At 46.4% G+C, this 22,369-nt stretch overlaps 1 protein-coding gene and 1 long non-coding RNA gene across 22 annotated transcripts in view; one reads left to right on the forward strand and one right to left on the reverse strand.

The window, feature by feature from the left end:
* Positions 1-22,369, reverse strand: part of SRCIN1 (SRC kinase signaling inhibitor 1) — a 900,548-nt gene that overhangs the window by 801,773 nt on the left and 76,406 nt on the right. For 6 of the 21 annotated variants that reach the window (XM_063959683.1, XM_063959682.1, XM_063959685.1 and 3 more), the window contains exon 1: positions 20,690-21,023. The exons of 6 other annotated variants lie outside the window; for them this stretch is intronic. In XM_063959683.1, coding sequence (XP_063815753.1) covers positions 20,690-20,801 — 112 coding nt within the window. In that variant the 5' untranslated portion in view covers positions 20,802-21,023. Of the gene's footprint in view, positions 1-20,689; positions 21,026-22,369 lie in introns of those variants that run through there. 9 more of the 21 variants (XM_063959661.1, XM_063959663.1, XM_063959660.1 and 6 more) reach the window with 3 other exon arrangements.
* LOC135055515 (uncharacterized) overlaps positions 20,197-22,369 on the forward strand; it is a 171,526-nt gene continuing 169,353 nt past the window's right edge. The window contains exon 1 of the long non-coding RNA XR_010243766.1: positions 20,197-20,376. This is a non-coding gene — a long non-coding RNA (uncharacterized LOC135055515). The remainder of the gene's footprint in view (positions 20,377-22,369) is intronic.

Consider the following 22,369-nt stretch of genomic DNA (forward strand, 5'->3'; position numbering starts at 1 on the left):
ATTCTAGAGCCCAATGACAATAGTTGTAAAATACACTGAAACTTTTGCACAATAAAACAGGGAAGGTAATAAGTGTTTATGGTATCTTTAGCCAAAGGCTAGGAGCACCTATGCATGGTCTGTACTAGATCCAAACAATAAATACACATTTATTCACATTTCCTGATTATAAGAAACAGTGGCGGCATCACCTCAGAGGAAAAAAAACTTATTGTTAAAACAGACAATAAAATTATTTCTACATTACTGTAAACCTGCAGCCCCAAAACACGAATGTCATTCTGTTATGTCAAACACTGACAATAGTGCGTGAACTGAAGAAGTGTGTGACCTAGTGTAATGGCAGCCTATACAGGCTACACAATTAGGCTGGACTGTTACACTGAGCCCCCAAACTTACAGTGATAAATATTCTTATGTAGCTGAGGTTTCCATCCTTTGTAAAGCAAATTACCACAAAGGCTCACTTGAAACTTACTTTTTATTTATTATATTATGCATACTCTGTTTAAAAGGATATCTAGTTAAGAAAATAAGTAGGGGAAAAAAAGGAGAGTTATGGTAGACTTACTATTGTTAGCTCTCTTTCTGCGAGGTACATTGGGTTCCACAGGGAAACATCGGGGTGTAGAGTGGATCTTGACACGCCTTAGTGGGTAAGAGTACCCAAAGAGTCCAAAGGAAGCATCCTGGGATGCGGAAGTATCAAAGGCATAGAACCTAATAAACGTGTCCACTGAGGACCACGTAGCCGATTTCCACAATTGTTCTGCGGACGCGCCACGACGGGCCGCCCAAGATGGTCCAACAGGCCGAGTAGAATTGGCATTAATAGCAGCAGGAGCAGGGAGACCAGCCTGCGCATAAGCTTGTGCAATTACCATTCTAATCCATCTGGCCAAGGTTTGCTTATTCGCAGGCCAGCCACTTTTGTGAAAACCAAAGAAGACAAAAAGGGAATCTGACCTCCTGATAGAGGCAGTCCTCTCGACATATATACAGAGAGCCCGTACCACATCCAAAGACCTTATTTGTCCTCTAAAGAGCAAAGAGATAAAAGCTGGAACCACAATCTCTTGGTTAAGGTGAAAAGATGATACCACCTTAGGTAAATAACCAGGGTGAGTTCTAAGAACTGCCCGGACACAATGAAATATTAGAAAGGGTGGACGACAGGACAATGCGCCTAAGTCCGACACCCTTCTAGCAGAGGCAATAGCCAGCTAAAACAGGACCTTGGCCGTGAGCCATTTAAGGTACACCATCTCAAGAGGTTCAAATGGAGACTCTTGCAGGGCATTCAGGACAACAGATCGATCCCATGGAGCCACAGGAGGGACATAGGAAGGCTAAATCCGCATGACACCCTGAGTGAATGTATGAACGTTACGTATAGACACAATCTTTCTCTGAAACCATACCGACAAGGCAGATATGTGAACCTTGAGGGAGGCCAGACGAAGGCCTAAGTCCAGGCCTCTTTGCAGAAAAGCCAGGAATCTGGAAGTTCTGAATCTGTATGCATCATAATTCTTATCAGCACACCAGGTGAAGTAAGAATTCCAGACCCTGCAATAAATCCATGCAGATGCCGGTTTGCGGGCTTTTAACATAGTTTGGATGACCACCTCAGAGAATCCTTTGGCTCTCAGGAGTGATGCTTCAAGAGCCACACCGTCAAAGCCAGTCTGGCCAGTCTGGATAAAGGCAAGGGTCCTGTATGAGGAGGTCTGGGTGTTGAGGAAGTAGAAGAGGAGGCTTTGTCGAGAGACCCTGCAGGTCTGAGAACCAATGCTATCTGAGCCACGCTGGAGCAACTAGAAGTAGAAATCCTCGTTCTTGTTTGAACTTCCGCAGGACCCTGGGCAGGAGTGACACTGAAGGGAACACGTAGGGCATCCAAAAGTTCCATTAAATTGCCAGTGCATCCACGAACGTTTCTTGAGGATCCCTGGTACTTGATCCGAAGACCGGAACCTAGTGCTTGTGTTGGGATGCCATCAGGTCTACGTCTGGTAGGCCCCATTTGTACACTAGGAGTTGAAAGACTTCTGAATGAAGACTCCACTCTCTGGCGTGCATGTCCTGGCGACTGAGGAAGTCTGCTTCCCAGTTCAGGATGCCTGGAATGAACACTGTCGATATTGCTGGCAGATGGCATTCTGCCCAACAAAAGATTTTTGACACTTCCATCATAGCCATGCAGCTTTGAGTGCTGCCTTGATGGTTTATGTATGCCACCATGGTGGCATTGTCTGACCATACTTGAACCGGCCTGTTTGGTACTAGAGGCATGGCGAGAGTCAATGCATTGAACACCGCCCGCAACTCCACAATGTTTATTGGGAGGCTTGACTCCTCCTTGGTCCAGCGACCCTGAAAAGAGTGTTGCTTCAATACCGCATCCCACCCCCTCAGACTGGCGTCCATTGTCAGCAGGACCCAGTCGTGGATCCAGTAGGGACTGACCCTGCTCAATTGCTGGTCCTGTAGCCACCAGGTCAGCGCAGACGAACCTCCGGAGTCAAAGTGATCATGTGAGATCTGATCCGATGAGGTAGACCATCCCACTTGGAAAGGATTAACCTCTGCCGAGGGCGAGAATGAGATTGAGCGTACTCTACCATGTCGAATGCTGACACCATCAGGCCAAGTACTTTCAACGCCGAGTATAGCGACACTCTGGGGCAACAAAGGAAGCATCTTATCCTGTCTTGAAGTCTCAGGACTTTTTCTGGAGACAGAAACAGTCATTGACTGAGTGCCCAGGAGTGACCATGCTCTGAGCTGGGACCAGCAAGGATTTCTTCCAATTGATGAGCCACCCGTGGGCTTGTAGGGAGCTTACCGTCAGTTGCAGATGACTGAGGAGGACATTGTTGGAGTTTGCCAAAATCAGAAAGTCGTCCAGATACGGCGGGATCCTGACTCTCTGGCGACGGAGATGGGCCGTCATTACGGCCATGACCTTGGTGAAAATCCGAGGAGCTGTAGCCAGTCCAAATGGCAGAGCCTTGAACTGATAGTAGAGGTTGGCAATAGCAAACCGCAGATACTGCTCATGCGACATGGCAATAGGTATATGCAGGTACGCATCCTGTATATCCAGGGATGCCATATAGTCTCCGGGTTCCATAGCCAGTAAAATTGAGCGCAGTGTTTCTATATGGAACTTGGACACTCTCACAAACTTGTTCAGTGATTTGAGGTTGAGTATAGGCTGGAAAGACCCATTGGGTTTCGGTACTAGAAATAGGGTAGAGTAGTAACCTCTGCCTCTCTGGGCCAGAGGAACCGGCACTACCACTCCTGTATCCAGGATAGAACTCACAAACTTTTGCAGAGCTTGCGTCTTTAACGGATCTGAAGGGATAACAATGGTGCAAAATTGGCGAGGGTGACTTCTCACACCCATGCGTCTGAAGTGGTCATTAATCAGACTTGGATGAACTGCAGAAGTCGGCCTACCACCATGGGGTTCCCCAGGGGGAGGCCCGCCCTGTCATGTGGCAGGCTTGTCTTGTTTAGAAGCAGGCTGGCGGGCCACCCTGGACTGCTTTGCCTTGTGCTTAGTGGTTTTGGGAGCACGAGATTGTCTCGGGTACAGTATGTCTGACCTTTGGCTGTCCCTTGAGGCTGAAAGGAACGAAAAGGGTTACCTTTAGCCTTCTGTGCAGAAGGATTAGTATTTGGAGAAAAGCGGTCTTAGCAGCCACCAATTCAGACATAATTTTATTTAGGTCTTCCCCAAACAAAATGTTCCCCTTAAAGGGGAGTACCTCCAAGGTATTTTTGGAGTCTAGGTCCACCTTCCATGACCTCAACCCCAGAATATGGTGAGCCAGGACATATGAAGTTGACGCCTTGGCTGCCAACACACCCGCCTCAGAGGACACCTCCTGAATATAATAGGCGGCGCTGGTAATGTGAGACAGGTATTGTCTGGCATTGTCAGATATATCCTCGGGCAGATTTTCCTCTAATGCCTGAACCCATGCTTCAATTCCTTTTGCAGCCCAAGAGGCCACAATAGTGAGTCTATGTATAGCACCTGTAAGGGAGTAAATAGATTTCAGGCATCCCTCCACACGCTTATCTGTCGGTTCCTTCGGTGAAGTGACAGTGGTGACAGGCTGAGTGGACGACACCACTAGGCGGGTGACCTGAGAAACCACCGACGGTGAATTTTCCCACTTGTTACAGAACTCTGCAGGGAGAGGATAGCGAGCCAAGGCCCGTTCAGACAGAGGGAATTTCTTCCTTGGATTAGACATGGGCTCCTGCCTGATGTCCACCAAATGGTCAGAATGGGGTAATAGATTTTTGACCACCTTCTGCCGTTTAAACAGATCAGTTTTCTTAGCCACAGTAGTGGAATCCTCATCATCAGTGATATGTAGGATTTGCTTAATAGCAACAACAAGGGCAGGGACATCAATTTGCAATGGAGAATCCTCATCAGAAACACCTGATTCAGTGTCTGACAGGACAGTATGCTTCCCCTCCTCTTCAGATGAAACATCTGAGAGATTGGTGTATTGTGAGGAGGAAGCAGCCTGCTTAGATGACCCAGAGACACGAGAGTGACCTGGAGTAGATTTTTGTCTGACCAAGGAATGATTTACTTGCTGCAACTGGTTAGACAAATTTCCGCCCATGGTGGATTAACCATAGAGACAATTTGTGGCTGTAATGGCACAGGTGGTCCCATAGGGGGCGTAAGGCATTCCACCAGAGTACCCAGTAGGTTTGTGAGTGTAGCCCAGGGTGGCTCCTGGTTACAGGAGCTGCGGACTGACTGGAAGATGTATGACACATAGTACACAGACCATCATACACAGCTTTCCCCTCTGGTAAATCCTTGGTGCATGCTCTGCATGAGGCAGGAGCGTCCACAGACTTACTTCCTTTCTTGTTAGACATTGTACACAAATGCAACAACAGAGCAAATTAGTACGATAAAGCCAGAGTACAATACCTGTGAATAAATCAGTTAGTATGTGACTGTAGACACAGTACACAACACCAGCGAATAAATCCAGTATTATGTGACTGAGTACAAAGTAGAATACTTGTAATAGGTAAATACTGTGATGTACTATATATATGACCCTGACGCACCTAGTCCCTTAGGGTACAATAAAACTGCACTGGACTAGTATTATTATATATATATATATATATATATATATATATATATATATATATATATATATATATATATATATAATAAGAATTTACTTACCGATAATTCTATTTCTCGTAGTCCGTAGTGGATGCTGGGGACTCCGTAAGGACCATGGGGAATAGCGGCTCCGCAGGAGTCTGGGCACAAAACTAAAGCTTTAGGACTACCTGGTGTGCACTGGCTCCTCCCCCCATGACCCTCCTCCAAGCCTCAGTTAGGATACTGTGCCCGGACGAGCGTACACAATAAGGAAGGATTTTGAATCCCGGGTAAGACTCATACCAGCCACACCAATCACACCGTATAACTTGTGATCTAAACCCAGTTAACAGCATGATAACAGAGGAGCCTCTAGAAAAGATGGCTCACTACAGCAATAACCCGATTTTTGGTAACAATAACTATGTACCAGTATTGCAGACAATCCGCACTTGGGATGGGCGCCCAGCATCCACTACGGACTACGAGAAATAGAATTATCGGTAAGTAAATTCTTATTTTCTCTGACGTCCTAGTGGATGCTGGGGACTCCGTAAGGACCATGGGGATTATACCAAAGCTCCCAAACGGGCGGGAGAGTGCGGATGACTCTGCAGCACCAAATGAGAGAACTCCAGGTCCTCCTCAGCCAGGGTATCAAATTTGTAGAATTTTACAAACGTATTTGCTCCTGACCAAGTAGCTGCTCGGCAAAGTTGTAAAGCCGAGACCCCTCGGGCAGCCGCCCAGATGAGCCCACCTCCCTTGTGGAGTGGGCATTTACAGATTTTTGGCTGTGGCAGGCCTGCCACAGAATGTGCAAGCTGAATTGTACTACAAATCCAACGAGCAATAGTCTGCTTAGAAGCAGGAGAACCCAGCTTGTTGGGTGCATACAGGATAAACAGCGAGTCAGATTTTCTGACTCCAGCCGTCCTGGAAACATATATTTTCAGGGCCCTGACAACGTCTAGCAACTTGGAGTCCTCCAAGTCCCTAGTAGCCGCAGGCACCACCATAGGTTGGTTCAGGTGAAACGCTGAAACCACCTTAGGGAGAAACTGAGGACGAGTCCTCAATTCCGCCCTGTCCGAATGGAAAATCAGATAAGGGCTTTTACAGGATAAAGCCGCCAATTCTGACACGCGCCTGGCCCAGGCCAGGGCCAACAGCATGACCACCTTCCATGTGAGATATTTTAACTCCACAGATTTAAGTGGTTCAAACCAATGTGACTTTTGGAACCCAAAAACTACATTGAGATCCCAAGGTGCCACTGGAGGCACAAAAGGAGGCTGTATATGCAGTACCCCTTTTACAAACGTCTGAACTTCAGGGACTGAAGCTAGTTCTTTTTGGAAGAAAATTTGACAGGGCCGAAATTTGAACCTTAATGGACCCCAATTTCAGGCCCATAGACACTCCTGTTTGCAGGAAATGTAGGAAACGACCCAGTTGAAATTCCTCCGTCGGGCCTTACTGGCCTCGCACCACGCAACATATTTTCGCCAAATGCGGTGATAATGTTTTGCGGTTACATCCTTCCTGGCTTTGATCAGGATAGGGATGACTTCATCCGGAATGCCTTTTTCCTTCAGGATCCGGCGTTCAACCGCCATGCCGTCAAACGCAGCCGCGGTAAGTCTTGGAACAGACAGGGTCCTTGCTGGAGCAGGTCCCTTCTTAGAGGTAGAGGCCACGGATCCTCCGTGAGCATCTCTTGAAGTTCCGGTTACCAAGTCCTTCTTGGCCAATCCGGAGCCACGAATATAGTGCTTACTCCTCTCCATCTTATAATTCTCAGTACCTTGTGTATGAGAGGCAGAGGATGGAACACATACACTGACCGGTACACCCACGGTGTTACCAGAGCGTCTGCTGAGGAAGTCTGCTTCCCAGTTGTCCATTCCCGGAATGAACACTGCTGACAGTGCTATCACATGATTTTCCACCCAGCGAAGAATCCTTGCAGCTTCTGCCATTGCCCTCCTGCTTCTTGTGCCACCCTGTCTGTTTTCGTGGGTGACTGCCGTGATGTTGTCCGACTGGATCAACACCGGCTGACCTTGAAGCAGAGGTCTTGCTAAGCTTAGAGCATTGTAAATGGCCCTTAGCTTCAGGATATTTATGTGAAGTGATGTCTCCAGGCTTGACCATAAGCCCTGGAAATTCCTTCCCTGTGTGACTGCTCCCCAGCCTCGCAGGCTGGCATCCGTGGTCACCAGGACCCAGTCCTGAATGCCGAATCTGCGGCCCTCTAGAAGATGAGCACTCTGCAACCACCACAGGAGGGATACCCTTGTCCTTGGTGACAGGGTTATCCGCTGATGCATCTGAAGATGCGACCCGGACCATTTGTCCAGCAGGTCCCACTGGAAAGTTCTTGCGTGGAATCTGCCGAATGGGATTGCTTCGTAGGAAGCCACCATTTTTCCCAGAACCCTTGTGCATTGATGCACTGAGACTTGGCTCGGTTTTAGGAGGTTCCTGACTAGCTCGGATAACTCCCTGGCTTTCTCCTCCGGGAGAAACACCTTTTTCTGGACTGTGTCCAGGATCATCCCTAGGAACAGAAGACGAGTCGTCGGAACCAGCTGCAATTTTGGAATATTGAGAATCCAACCGTGCTGCCGCAACACTACCTGAGATAGTGCTACACCGACCTCCAACTGTTCTCTGGATCTTACCCTTATCAGGAGATCGTCCAAGTAAGGGAAAACTAAAACTCCCTTCCTTCGAAGGAGTATCATCATTTCGGCCGTTACCTTGGTAAAGACCCGGGGTGCCGTGGACCATCCAAACGGCAGCGTCTGAAACTGATAGTGACAGTTCTGTACCACAAACCTGAGGTACCCTTGGTGAGAAGGGTAAATTGGGACATGAAGGTAAGCATCCTTGATGTCCCGAGACATCATGTAGTCCCCTTCTTCCAGGTTCGCAATCACTGCTCTGAGTGACTCCATCTTGAATTTGAACCTCCGTATGTAAGTGTTCAAAGATTTTAGATTTAGAATCGGTCTCACCGAGCCGTCCGGCTTCGGTACCACAACAGTGTGGAATAATACCCCGTTCCCTGTTGCAGGAGGGGTACCTTGATTATCACCTGCTGGGAATACAGCTTGTGAATGGCTTCCAAAACTGCCTCCCTGTCAGAGGGAGACGTCGGTAAAGCCGACTTTAGGAAAACGGCGAGGGGGAGACGTCTCGAATTCCAATTTGTACCCCTGCTATATCACCTGAAGGATCCAGGGGTCTACTTGCGAGTGAGCCCACTGCGCGCTGAAATTCATTGAGACGGGCCCCCACCGTGCCTGAGTCTGCTTGTAAAGCCCCAGCGTCATGCTGAGGGCTTGGCAGAGGCGGGAGAGGGCTTCTGTTCCTTGGAACTGGCTGATTTCTGCAGCCTTTTTCCTCTCCCTCTGTCACGGGGCAGAAATGAGGAACCTTTTGCCCGCTTGCCCTTCTGGGAACGAAAGGACTGCGCCTGATAATACGGCGTCTTCTTATGTTGAGAGGCGACCTGGGGTACAAACGTGGATTTCCCAGCTGTTGCCGTGGCCACCAGGTCTGAAAGACCGACCCCAAATAACTCCTCCCCTTTATAAGGCAATACTTCCAAATGCCGTTTGGAATCCGTATCACCTGACCACTGTCGTGTCCATAACCCTCTTCTGGCAGAAATGGACAACGCACTTACACTTGATGCCAGTCGGCAAATATTCCGCTGCATCTTTTAAATGCTCTATAGGCAATAATATACTGTCCCTATCTAGGGTATCAATATTTTCAGTCAGGGAATCCGACCACGCCAACCCAGCACTGCACATCCAGGCTGAGGCGATTGCTGGTCGCAGTATAACACCAGTATGTGTGTAAATACATTTTAGGATACCCTCCTGCTTTCTATCAGCGGGATCCTTAAGGGCGGCCATCTCAGGAGAGGGTAGAGCCCTTGTTCTTACAAGCGTGTGAGCGCTTTACCCACCCTAGGGGGTGTTTCCCAACGCACCCTAACCTCTGGCGGGAAAGGATATAATGCCAATAACATTTTAGAAATTATCAGTTGTTATCGGGAGAAACCCACGCATCATCACACACCTCATTTAATTTCTCAGATTCAGGAAAACTACAGGTAGTTTTTCCTCACCGAACATAATACCCCTTTTTGGTGGTACTCGTATTATCAGAAATGTGTAAAACATTTTTTCATTGCCTCAATCATGTAACGTGTGGCCCTACTGGAAGTCACATTTGTCTCTTCACCGTCGACACTGGAGTCAGTATCCGTGTCGGCGTCTGTATCTGCCATCTGAGGTAACGGGCGCTTTAGAGCCCCTGACGGCCTATGAGACGTCTGGACAGGCACAAGCTGAGTAGCCGGCTGTCTCATGTCAACCACTGTCTTTTATACAGAGCTGACACTGTCACGTAATTCCTTCCAACAGTTCATCCACTCAGGTGTCGACCCCCTAGGGGGTGACATCACTATTACAGGCAATTTGCTCCGTCTCCACATCATTTTCCTCCTCATACATGTCGACACAAACGTACCGACACACAGCACACACACAGGGAATGCTCTGATAGAGGACAGGACCCCACTAGCCCTTTGGGGAGACAGAGGGAGAGTTTGCCAGCACACACCAGAGCGCTATATATATATATACAGGGATAACCTTATATAAGTGTTTTTCCCCTTATAGCTGCTGTATTTTTAATACTGCGCCTAATTAGTGCCCCCCTCTCTTTTTTAACCCTTTCTGTAGTGTAGTGACTGCAGGGGAGAGCCAGGGAGCTTCCCTCCAACGGAGCTGTGAGGGAAAATGGCGCCAGTGTGCTGAGGAGATAGGCTCCGCCCCCTTCTCGGCGGCCTTATCTCCCGTTTTTCTGTGTATTCTGGCAGGGTTTAAAATTCATCCATATAGCCCTGGGGGCTATATGTGATGTATTTTCGCCAGCCAAGGTGTTTTTATTGCTGCTCAGGGCGCCCCCCCCCTAGCGCCCTGCACCCTCAGTGACCGAAGTGTGAAGTGTGCTGAGGAGCAATGGCGCACAGCTGCAGTGCTGTGCGCTACCTTGGTGAAGACAGGATGTCTTCTGCCGCCGATTTTCCGGACCTCTTCTTGCTTCTGGCTCTGTAAGGGGGCCGGCGGCGCGGCTCTGGGACCGGACTCCATGGCTGGGCCTGTGTTCGATCCCTCTGGAGCTAATGGTGTCCAGTAGCCTAAGAAGCCCAATCCACTCTGCACGCAGGTGAGTTCGCTTCTTCTCCCCTTAGTCCCTCGATGCAGTGAGCCTGTTGCCAGCAGGTCTCACTGAAAATAAAAAACCTAAAACTAAACTTTTCACTAAGCAGCTCAGGAGAGCCACCTAGTGTGCACCCTTCTCGTTCGGGCACAAAAATCTAACTGAGGCTTGGAGGAGGGTCATGGGGGGAGGAGCCAGTGCACACCAGGTAGTCCTAAAGCTTTACTTTTGTGCCCAGACTCCTGCGGAGCCGCTATTCCCCATGGTCCTTACGGAGTCCCCAGCATCCACTAGGACGTCAGAGAAATATATATATATATATATATATATATATATATAAAACACAGCACAGTCCTAGACTGGAGGTATATAGCAGGATACTCGTACAATATATCCTGTAATAGGTACGCTTTTTCTTAACTAATGCTGTCTGTATAAATACATATGGAATACTCAAGTGTTTGTAAAGTTACAGCACTGTATACAGGCGGCTTTACAAGGGATACCTTGCCCTGCAGTCCCAGAGACTATGCTTATAAGATGGCTCCCAGAGTCTCAGTCAGGGAGTGAGGGAAAGTGTGAGGTAGCTCCAGGGCGGAAAAATCTGCAGTAGATGTCGCCCTGGGCCGGGGGAGGGGCTACAATTCAAGAGGCGCCGTGACCCGTCTCCATAGGTTGCGGACGGAACGCGATTCAATGGCGGGTCCCGTCTGGGGGAACCTCTTACCTCCTCCCCGTAGCAGCCATGCGAACCAGGAGAGCGACTACAACCGTGTACCTAAAGCCGGAGTGTCTCTGCCGCAAGTACCCAGGAACAGGCCGCGGGTGTATGCGATGCCGCTTGAGAGGTGATGGAGCTGCAGCGCTGAACTGTCACCATGACATACAGCGCTGACAGCCCAGTTCTGAAGAAATTTTCTGTCAGAAAAAGCTTTTTCAGGGCTGCCCAGTGCCCAGTGACCTGCTGCTGCAGACAGAGCCGGCCATAGGTATAGGCAAACTAGGCAATTGCCTAGGGCATTTGATATGCCTAGGGGCATCAGCAGCTTCTGCTGATTAAAATGATATGCCTATATTCTGTATGTAGCATTTCATATGCAGATACAGCCACAGTCTCACACAGTATATAGGCATGCTGCATATCATTTTAATCAGCAGAAGCTGCTTGTGTATCCTAGCCACATAGCAATGTAAATAAGATACATTTTCATAAAAAAAGGTGCCCGACGTTAGCATTGAGGCAAGATTTATAAGGACACATCCGTATCCAAGCTGAGGCAGAGGTCACAGTGTTATTGGCAGTGCGAGTGCTGTGTGCATGTGAGTGGGTTGGTTGTGCAGTAGTGTTCAGAATATGTGTAAGGAGCATTATGTGTGTCATGTAAAAATGCATTAATAATGTACAACATATGTGTAGGGGGCACTATGTGTGTCATTATGTGTATAAGAGCATTAATAATGTGTAGGGGGCACTATGTGTCATTATGTATATAAGGGCATTAATAATGTGCACCATATGTGTAACAGGGTAGTACTGCATGTGTGTCATTATGTGTATAGGGGCACTAATAATGTGCAGCAAATGTGTAGGGGGCACTATGTGTGTCATTATGTGTATAAGGGCATTAATAATGTGCGGCATATGTGTAAGGGACATTATGTGTAAAAGGGCATTAATAAAGGTTGTCATAATGTGTAAGGCGCATTATGTTTATAAGGACATTAATAATGTGTCTCATATGTGTAAGGGGCATTACTGTGTGGAATTAGGTGTATAAATGCATTACTAATGTGTGGCATTATATGTATAAGGTGCTCTACTATGTGGCGTTGCGTATAGAAAGGGCACTAGAGTGTGGTGTAATGTGAATAAGGAGCAATTCAGTGTGATGTAATGTGAATAAGGGGCTCTACTGTGAGGAGTAACGTTTATAAGGTAAAGTGATACTACTGTGGGATGTAATATGAATTATGGACACTATAGCATGATCAAATGTGAATAAAGTTGCAATACTGTGTGGCGTAATTGGAATTGGGGTTACTATTGTGTGGCCATTCCCCTTGCCAGCAAAAACACACCCCTTTTTGGGCTGTGCGCCAAATGTGCGAACTGTTCCTATTTAAAATATAGGGGGTACAAACACCAAAATAAGGACTGCTATGGGTGAGGGGTGATGGTGCTGGGAAAGAGGTACAAGGTCAGAGGCGGAACCAGCGGTTGTGCTAGGGGGCACCAGCCAAAATCTTGCCTAGGGCATCATATTGGTTAGGGCCGGCTCTGGCTGCAGACACCGGGCCAGATGTACTAAGCTTGAAAAGTGATAAATATCACTGTGATAAAGCACCAGCCAATCGGCTCCTAACTGTCATTTTTCAAACACAGCCTGTGACATGGCAGTTAGGAGCCGATTGGCTGGTGCTTTATCACAGTGATATTTATCACTTTTCAGGCTTAGTACATCTCCCCCACCAACTGAAAGTGATCTCACAGTGGCTGGAGAAGGAATTATAGAGGAGGTGCCAATGCATCCTGGGACAGCCTAAAGCTTTTGCCTGCTCCACTCTACACACCGATGTTTCCCTGTGGAAACCAATGTAACCTGCTGCAGAAAGAGATGTTATAGTATTAAAACTTTACATAGTTGAAAACAAGTCCAGAAAGCAAAACACTAGGTATAAATGCATTTTGAGGTAGTATATTCAGGCAGCCATCAGTGACTAAGAGACTACATGTGTCTCTCAGGTTTGTGTAAGCCCTCTCCCGTATATTAGTCATGGCAGGTCGCCTACACAATCACAGGAATAGCACCTCTATGCAAACCTTTATGGTTTCTTCATAGGAGTTATTTTTAGAAAGCAGTGGATGGATGCAAGGTCTTTTTACATTACTGTACTTAAAAAATACATAGTAAATTGTGCATCTGCCCAACTGGTGATTTATTTGAGCTAAAAATATGTATGTGGTCTAAATACAGTTTAATGCTATGCGCATATAGATATCTTCTCTAGATCTGTACATTAATTTTCATAGGAGGGGATGAGTATTTAGTTAGTTAGGTTAATTGGATTCGGACAAAAAACGTTAATACTAATGTACAGATGGAGCCACACTCATCTTGGCTTCTCTGCTGCGCCTAGGCACACCAAGGTTTATTAGCATAAAGCCTTCATCTATTGTTCTCAGCTGAAATACAATACAGAGAGAACAATACATGAGGGGATTAAGTCATTACAGCCCTGGCTCAATTCATCCTATTAAAGGCAAAGATGGAGAGGGCTCCATCTATATATGTGGGTACATGTAGTACAGAATATTGGCCCTCATTCCAAGTTGTTCGCTCGCTAGCTGCTTTTAGCAGCAATGCACAAACTAGGCCGCCGCCCTCTGGGAGTGTATCTTAGCTTAGCAGAATTGCTATCGAAAGGTTAGCAGTTCTGCTATTAAATATTTCCCTGCAGTTTCTGGGTAGCTCCAGACCTACTCCTAGATTGCGATCACTGCAGACTGTTTGGTTCCTGGTTTGACGTCACAAACACGCCCTGCGTTCGGCCAGCCACTCCCCCGTTTCCCCAGCCACTCCTGCGGTTTTGGCTAGCACGCCTGCGTTTTTTAGCATACTCACAGAAAACGCTCAGTTTCCGCCCAGAAACACCCACTTCCTGTCAATCACTCACCGATCAGCAGAGCGACTGAAAAGCGTCGCTCGGCCCTGTGTAAAATTGCATAGTTTTGTGTGAAATTACTTAGCGCGTGCGCCCTGCGGCCCATACGCATGCGCAGAACTGCCGGATTTTAGCCTGATCGCAATTCTGCTAAAAACGGCAGCGAGCGAACAACTCGGAATGACCCCCATAGATTGGGGCAAGGACTGATGTGAATGACTATTCTCTGTAAAGTGCTGCAGAACTGTCAAATTAATAATGCTTAGATTTAGGAGGATATTTCATTACTATAATAATATACATGCAAGAGATATTAAAATTAAACATAAGACCGCATATATATATATATATATATAAGCAAATGTTCATTCATTTAATTTTAAAAGAAAATTGGTTTAAGGATTAACCATCATCACTTGTAGACCTCTGTGGAGGTAACTTGTGGACAAAAGTCTCTATACATCAGCAATTAGTTGAGGCAATTTGGTGTTTTGCAGATGATGGTCTATGTATGGTGTTCATAGATTGCAGATTCAGACCAAAAAGTAAATGGAATTGATAAATCAGGTTGTCCAACATGTTGAATTTCACAGATTAAATTAGGGATGTAGACTCAGAGCCGGCCATAGGCATAGGTAAACTAGGCAATTGCCTAGGGCATTTGATATGCCTAGGGGCATCAGCAGCTTCTGCTGATTAAAATGATATGCGGCATGCCTATATTCTGTGTGTAGCATTTCATATGCAGATACAACCACAGTCTCACACAGTATATGGGCATGCTGCATATCATTTTAATCAGCAGAAGCTGCTTGTGCATCCTAGCCACAGAGCAATGAAAATAAGATGCATTTTCATTAAAAAAGAGTGCCCGACGTCAACATTGAGGCAACCTTTATGAGGACACATCTGTATCCAAGCAGAGGCAGAGGTCACAGTGTTAGTGGCAGTGTGAGTGCTGTATGCATGTCAGTGGGTTGGTTGTGCAGTAGTGTTCAGAATATGTGTAAGGAGCATTATGTGTGTCATGTAAAAATGCATTAATAATGTGCAACATATGTGTAAGGGGCACTATGTGTGTCATTATGTGTATTAGGGCATTAATAATGTGTGGCATATGTGTGACAGGGTACTACTGTACGTGTGTCATTATGTGTATAGGGGCACTAATAATGTGCAGCAAATGTGTAGGGGGCACAATGTGTGTCATTATGTGTATAAGGGCATTAATAATGTGCGGCATATGTGTAAGGGACATTATGCGTAAAAGGGCATTAATAAAGGTTGTCATAATGTGTAAGGTGCATTTTGTTTATAAGGACATTAATAATGTGTCTCATATGTGTAAGGGGCATTACTGTGTGGAATAATGTGTATAAATGCATTACTATGTGTGGCATTATGTGTATAAGGTGCTCTACTATGTGGCGTTGCACATAGAAAGGGCACTACTGTGTTGTCTATTGTGAATAAAGAGCAATAGGGTGTGGTGTAATGTGAATAAAGAGCAATAGGGTGTGGTGTAATGTGAATAAGGAGCAATTCAGTGTGATGTAATGTGAATAAGGGGCTCTACTGTGAGGAGTAACATATATAAGGTAAAGTGATACTACTGTGGGATGTAATATGAATTATGGACACTATCGCATGATCAAATGTGAATAAAGTTGCAGTACTGTGTTGCATTATTGGAATTGGGGTTACTATTGTGTGGCAATGCCCCTACAAACACCAAAATAAGGACTGCTATGGGTGAGGGGTGATGGTGCTGGGAAAGGGGCGTAGGATCAGAGGCGGAACCAGCAGTGGTGCTAGGGGGCACCAGCCAAAATCTTGCCTAGGGCATCATATTGCTTAGGGCCGGCTCTGTGTAGACTGCTAGTGTATGGTAACAATCAGAAGATTTGCAGACTATTACTAGTAAAATGATGAGCCTTTCAAGATTTGCAGATCTGTATTTGCTGAAAATGATCTGCAAATTACTGAAAAATATCTAATGCATGGGCAGATTGGGGGAGAAATTACAGAATTAGTGAATTGTTTTTTTTGTAGTTGCAGAAGTATGGGCTCCTTAAGACTAAAGGGGTAATTCAGACCTGATCACTAGGGTACGTTTTTTGCATCCCTGCGATCAGGCAGTTGCTGCCTACAGGGGGAGGTGGAATTCGCTGTGCAGGTCTGTGATCGGATGTGCAGGAGAACTCAGCCGCTGTGATGATCGGGGTCGGAGCCTACGTTACGAATCCTCCCACAAAACTCCCTCCTACGTTTTTCCGGACACTCCCTAGAAACGGTCAGTTGCCACCCACAAACGCCTTCTTCCTGTCAATCTTCTTGCGATCGCCGGTGCGCTCGGATTTGTCGCACCACACTGTTGCTGCCCGGTGCTCTCCGTTGCTGCGGACCGTTGTGCCTGTGCATTGTGGTGCACACGCGTGTACAGTTCAGACCTGAACGCCCGCTGTGTTTTTGCACAGCAGCAGTCAGGTCTGAATTAGCCCCTAAGGGCAGTAGCCTATTACCCGCGATGTAGCATCAGAAGCGAAAAATAGGAGTTTTTTCCAACGTCTGGATTCGACCTATTCAAGTCATTTACCGTTTTTCCGACTTGTTGGAATCTACATGGGTTAGCGGATTAGCCGTGGATCCACGTATATTGTTGTATTTGCGGGCATTTACAACAGGTTTTTTGTACAGTTTTCGACAATGCCGATCCGACTTTAAAAAAGTCGGATCGGCATTGTCGAAAACGGGCTAAACCTGTCGGAAATGCCCGGAAATTGAATTGTGCAGTGACGGATGCTCCCTGTCGGAGAGGATCAGACACCAATTGAATAGATCCCGTAGTCTACACACTAAAGTGCTATTGCAATTGATTCAGACAGTACCAGAAAGGTGGCGAAAAAGTGATGGGTTTTCCTGGGAAGTAACTGGGACATGCAAAAATGTTCTGTTCAGTGGGCATATTGGAGTGTCGATGCAATTGGCTGTGTTCACAGACGCACAGCTGCAGACACAGGAAACTGTGGTCAGGTAGAGAAACTGCACCTGCTGTATGGCTGGTGCAAATTTCGATGGTGTGACTGATGGTGGCAAGGATGCACAATATGTATTACAGTGCACACGGGTGCTAAAAATGGGTATACCAGTGCTTGCACATTCAGCCGCACGGATTTACGCAAGAGAAGGAATTTGTAGTGGCATTCGGATAAACTCGTAGGCGGGTGAATACATGCTGAATCAGCCCCAAAATGTGTCCCAAAACAAATCTAGAAATATAGTACAGTATCTGCATCCTGCCAGTGGTAATAACAAATGCTGCAATTACAGTATATAATATAATCCATGTCTAGACAGTTTTATTAATAAAGTCACATTTACTGTCCAAAGGGCAATTAAAATCAGACACAAAACAAAAGTCAGTGCTGTAACTGGAGATTTTGGTGCCCTGTGCCAGAAAGTGCATTGGTCCTGCCCCCCTCCTCCCAAGGGGTGGGGCAACACAATAGTACCCCCAATTCAAATTATGCCACACAGCAGTGTCCCTTATTCACATTACGCCCACACAGCAATGCCCTTAACCCCATACACACTACCCGAGCCCCCGCAGATATTGGTAGCGGCGGGTACTCGGCATCGGCAAGTGCATACACACTTGCCGATGCCAGCAGGGAAGGGAGTGACGGCATGGGGAATGACACCCATGCAGCATCTGCATCATGGCTGTTTCGTAAAACGAGGACCTCGCTCGTTTGTACGTTTAGACGAGGGAGGGGGTCGTTAGCGACGCGTGGGAGCACGCATCGTTAATGATAGTGAGTGCACACACTAGACATTATTGTGAACAATATAGCTCAGAAAGCTCTTTCTGAGTGATATTGATCACAATATCGCCTAGTGTGTATGGAGCTTTACACCCACTCAGCACATTTAGCACTATAGAATCAGTGTTCCTTCACTTAGCTGATGGCCTGCCTGAGTCTTGTCTCTCCTCTCCAGTCTTGCTGCCCACTCATACACTACGGCTCTTCCGCACATGGCACTGTGGTAATGGGCTGGGAGAGACATCATGACATCTCTCCCAGTCCCAAAAGACACCGCGGGAGATGGGGGAACTGGGAGGGGACGGAGGACAGCTGCAGCATTGCCCGCTGTAATGCAGAGGAGAAGCCTAGCACACTGCTACATACATTACAGCGGGTAGCGCTGCAGCTGGCGGCTGTGCACAGTACAACTACATAGGCAGGTGGATGCAGTCGGTTCTCTGCCCACAGGGCTTACACGCTGTGCGCCAAGCACCATCCGTACTGCCGTAGTTATGGCCCCGACAAAAGTAGCCATTGAGGTCAGATAAATACAAACATCCTATCCCCTTTAAAATATCAAATTGGAATCTGTTTCTTTCTGTGTACTGGATTTAAATATCAATGTAATAATGTGATTAGATGCCAGCAGCTCATTACAATAGTAAAAGTATCAATGAAAGGATTTAGACACCCTCAGCATTGCAGAAACATTCACTGATCATCATTGGCTGGCTCACATATGGTACCAGGGTTTGAGCGCCTGCAAAAGATTCACATCCTAACAGGCACTTACGGATTTTTTTGGGGTCAGAATGGCATGTATTTTGAGCAAAAACACCCTTACTGTACTTTGCCCATGCTTACATAGAACCCCAAACCAAGGGCCTAATTCAGAGTTGATCACAGCAGCAAATTTGTTAGCAGTTGGCCAAAACCATGTGCACTGCAGATGGGGCAGATATAACATTTGCAGAGAGAGATTTAGGCCCTACACACTGGCCGATTTTTTGAAAGATATGAACGATCTCGTTCATAAATGAACGAGAACTCGTTCATATCTTTCAGTGTGGAGACTCCTGCGATGAACGATGCGCGTCCCCGCGCTCGTTCATCGCTGGTCTCCCGTCGGCTGTGCATGCAGGCCAATATGGACGATCTCGTCCATATTTGCCTGCACTTCAATGCAGCCGCGTGACGGGGAAGTGAAGAAACTTCACTCCCCCCGTCACTGCCCCCCCGCCGCCGGGTCGCTCGTCGGCCGTATCCGCCGTCGGGCAGCTCGGCGGCGGGTCGGCCAGTGAGTAGGGCCCTTTAGATTTGGGTGGGGTGTGTTCAACCTGAAATCTAAATCATACTTGCCTACCTGACCCTCTCCATGAGGGAGTAAATGCTTTTTTTCTGGACTTTCCTGGTAATGTATGATTGCCATCACCTGTGGTGAGCTAGGTAATTGATAAGAAAGGTGTTTCACCACAGGTAATGGCAATCATACATTACCAGGAAAGTCCAGGAACAGAGCATTTTCTCCCTCATGGAGAGGGTCAGGTAGGCAAGTATGATCTAAATTGCAGTGTAAAAATAAAGCAGCCATTATTTACCCTGCACAGAAACAAAATAATCCACGCAAATCTAACTCTCTCTGCAAATGTTATATCTGCCACACCTGCTGTGCACGTGGGGGTAATTCCAAGTTGATCGCAGCAGGATTTTTGATAGCAATTGGGCAAAACCATGTGCACTGCAGGGGAGTCAGATATAACATGTGCAGAAAGAGTTAGATTTGGGTGGTTTGTTTTATTTATGTGCAGGGTAAATACTGGCTGCTTTGTTTTTACACTGCAATTTAGATTGCAGATTGAACTGACCACACCCAAATCTAACTCTCTCTGCACATGTTATATCTGCCTCCCCTGCAGTGCACATGGTTTTGCCCAATTGCTAACAAAAATCCTGCTGCGATCAACTTGGAATTACCCCCATGGTTTTGCCCAACTGCTAACAAATTTGCTGCTGCGATCAACTCTGAATTACCCCCCATGTTCCCTGTTCTCATAAGCACATCTGTCCCATTCACCATAGGGACATGCAAGAGAATTTCTGGTGCACATGAGCAGTAGAAAGACATTTTTAGAGAGAAAAATAAATAAATTCAAACTGAAATGACATCTAATTCTCCATGAACCACAAAAAGGGTAACATCTGCTTAATTATTACACTGCTAGAGCTAATTTTGTGCTGTTATGATTCACCTGCCTTGAATGACTGGCAGGTGAACTGCAAGACAGGATTAAGTGATGAGCAGGGAGAAGTTTCTGCAGGCAGACAATCTAGCAGGGAAGTAGTTAACCAGGATAATAACAGAATATTGGATGTGTTCAGAAGTCTGGAGCAGGGAGTGGCTGAAATCAGAGTTGTGGTGTACAGACTTTGAATGTGGAACTAAACCCAAGAAGCAATGAGAATTCAGTAAAACAGCATGATACTTGAACACAGGTGAATACTTATAGGCAGGGTTTATTGTAGGCCAGCATATCAGGATGGCAAACAGAAGGATCAGCAGATAACTATCTACAATAGCAAAACTTGTAGTAACTGGCATGTAATACTTGTACAGACAATTAGTATAAGGATGTGAACTGATGCAGGATAGTTTCTTGCATTAGCAGGAGAACAGCAGAGATGGTATTCATTGAGTAGCAAGACACATACATACCTCCCAACAAGACCCATTCCATGAGGGACAAAATACTCTGCTCCTGGACAAATGTATGACAACAAATGCAAAAGGTAATGAGCAATAACTTACCCCCCTCCTGTTCCTCCCCCAGTATGGTCCGTGATGCCGCCGGCTTGTATTTATTGTCACACTTTGCACTGTATTTTTGTCTGAAGAAGGCAAGTTCCCGAAATGTCACCATTTAATTAAATACACACTGTGGGATTTTTTGCATTCACCAATGTCCAGTCTCTGAGTGCCGCCCGATCATGGATTGCATGTGTGTGGGAGACATCGCCCACTAGGAGGGCACCAGAGCTAGAAATATATATATTTTTGTATGTCCGGCGCTCCAAACTGTGTATAAAAGTAGTTGCCCGGTGCCCTCCAGTGTAAATATTGAGTAGGCTGCAATGGCAGTGGCACTCACGGTCATACAAGAAATGTGTTATAAATTGCTTCTACGTTTCGGTTTCATTAAAAAATCATTGTTAGGAATTGTGACCTTTTTTTTTTAAATAAAACCGAAAAGTAGAAGCAATTTCTAGCACGTTTCTTGCATGACCGTGAGTGCCACTGCCATTGCAACCTACTATATTGGTACTATTGTGTGGCCAGGCTCCACCATTTTTTTGCACCTTCGGCACACACCGTCCCTTTGTTATGTATGGGAGGGAGGGCGCAAACTTCTAGTTTGCAGGGGGTCACCAAACACCCTTGCACCGGCTCTGCATCTGAGTAATATAACCAACATAAAGAGCAGGGCTGGCTTATAACAGAGACACTGACAAATAAGGGAAGCCAGCCTAGGAGTGTTCACACTAATTGCAAAACTTTATGCAGCTGCAGCACTGCACATACACACAGAGTCCAAGGAAACAGGGATAACGTGAGAAACACAGACATGTGCACTTCAGGGGGGGGGGGATATAACATGTGCAGAGAGTGTTAGATTTGGGTGGGTGATATTGTTTCTGTGCAGGGTAAATACTGGCTGCTTTATTTTTGCACTGCAGTTTAGATTTCAATTTGAACACACCCCACCCAAATCTAACGCCCTGCACATGTTATATCTCCCCCCCCCCCGCAGTGCACATGGTTTTGCCCATTAAAGAACAAATTTGCTGATGCAATCAGGTCTGAATTAGGCCCCCTGATAGACTGTTCATGTCAGCTGACGCCAGGTGCATTCTGAATAGAGGGACTGCATCAGCTGACATACACCAACAGCATCATAACATTTGCGAATAATTACACAAAGGGTCCATCACAAACTGTGTCTTTGTGTAGATCTACTTGTCCGCCTAGTACTAAACACTGCTAAACACTCAGCCCAAGGAGACCTTTGACCACCCTATTTGGTGCAACTGCTGACGACAACATGCATTCATCTCTAAGCTACATAACTCCAATGTATTTCCTGGTCCTGCCAACTTCATTGTGGGCCTTCTTGGTGTACAGTATATAGGCTGATCATTTTTTACTGCTGTTTATACTAGGGTTTTTGCAGCAGCAGTACCACCTTCCCACACAACACAACTAAGCTCTCTTCCTTACAACCTGATTATCTATTATTATCTTTTGAAATCTAATTGGGATCTGCTAGCCTCAGAGATCCAAAATGCAGAAGGGGAGCAAAATTACTTATCACCAAAAATGACACGTCTGCTTTATCCTAGAAACTCTCATACGCTCCTCCTGCTTCACCAGACCTGGACGATCCTGAGTATCCTATTCCATCTGCTAAAATGGCATCCTGCCTCTCTTATC

This window comes from Pseudophryne corroboree, chromosome 3, assembly GCF_028390025.1.
Source record: "Pseudophryne corroboree isolate aPseCor3 chromosome 3, aPseCor3.hap2, whole genome shotgun sequence".
Lineage (NCBI taxonomy): Eukaryota > Metazoa > Chordata > Amphibia > Anura > Myobatrachidae > Pseudophryne > Pseudophryne corroboree.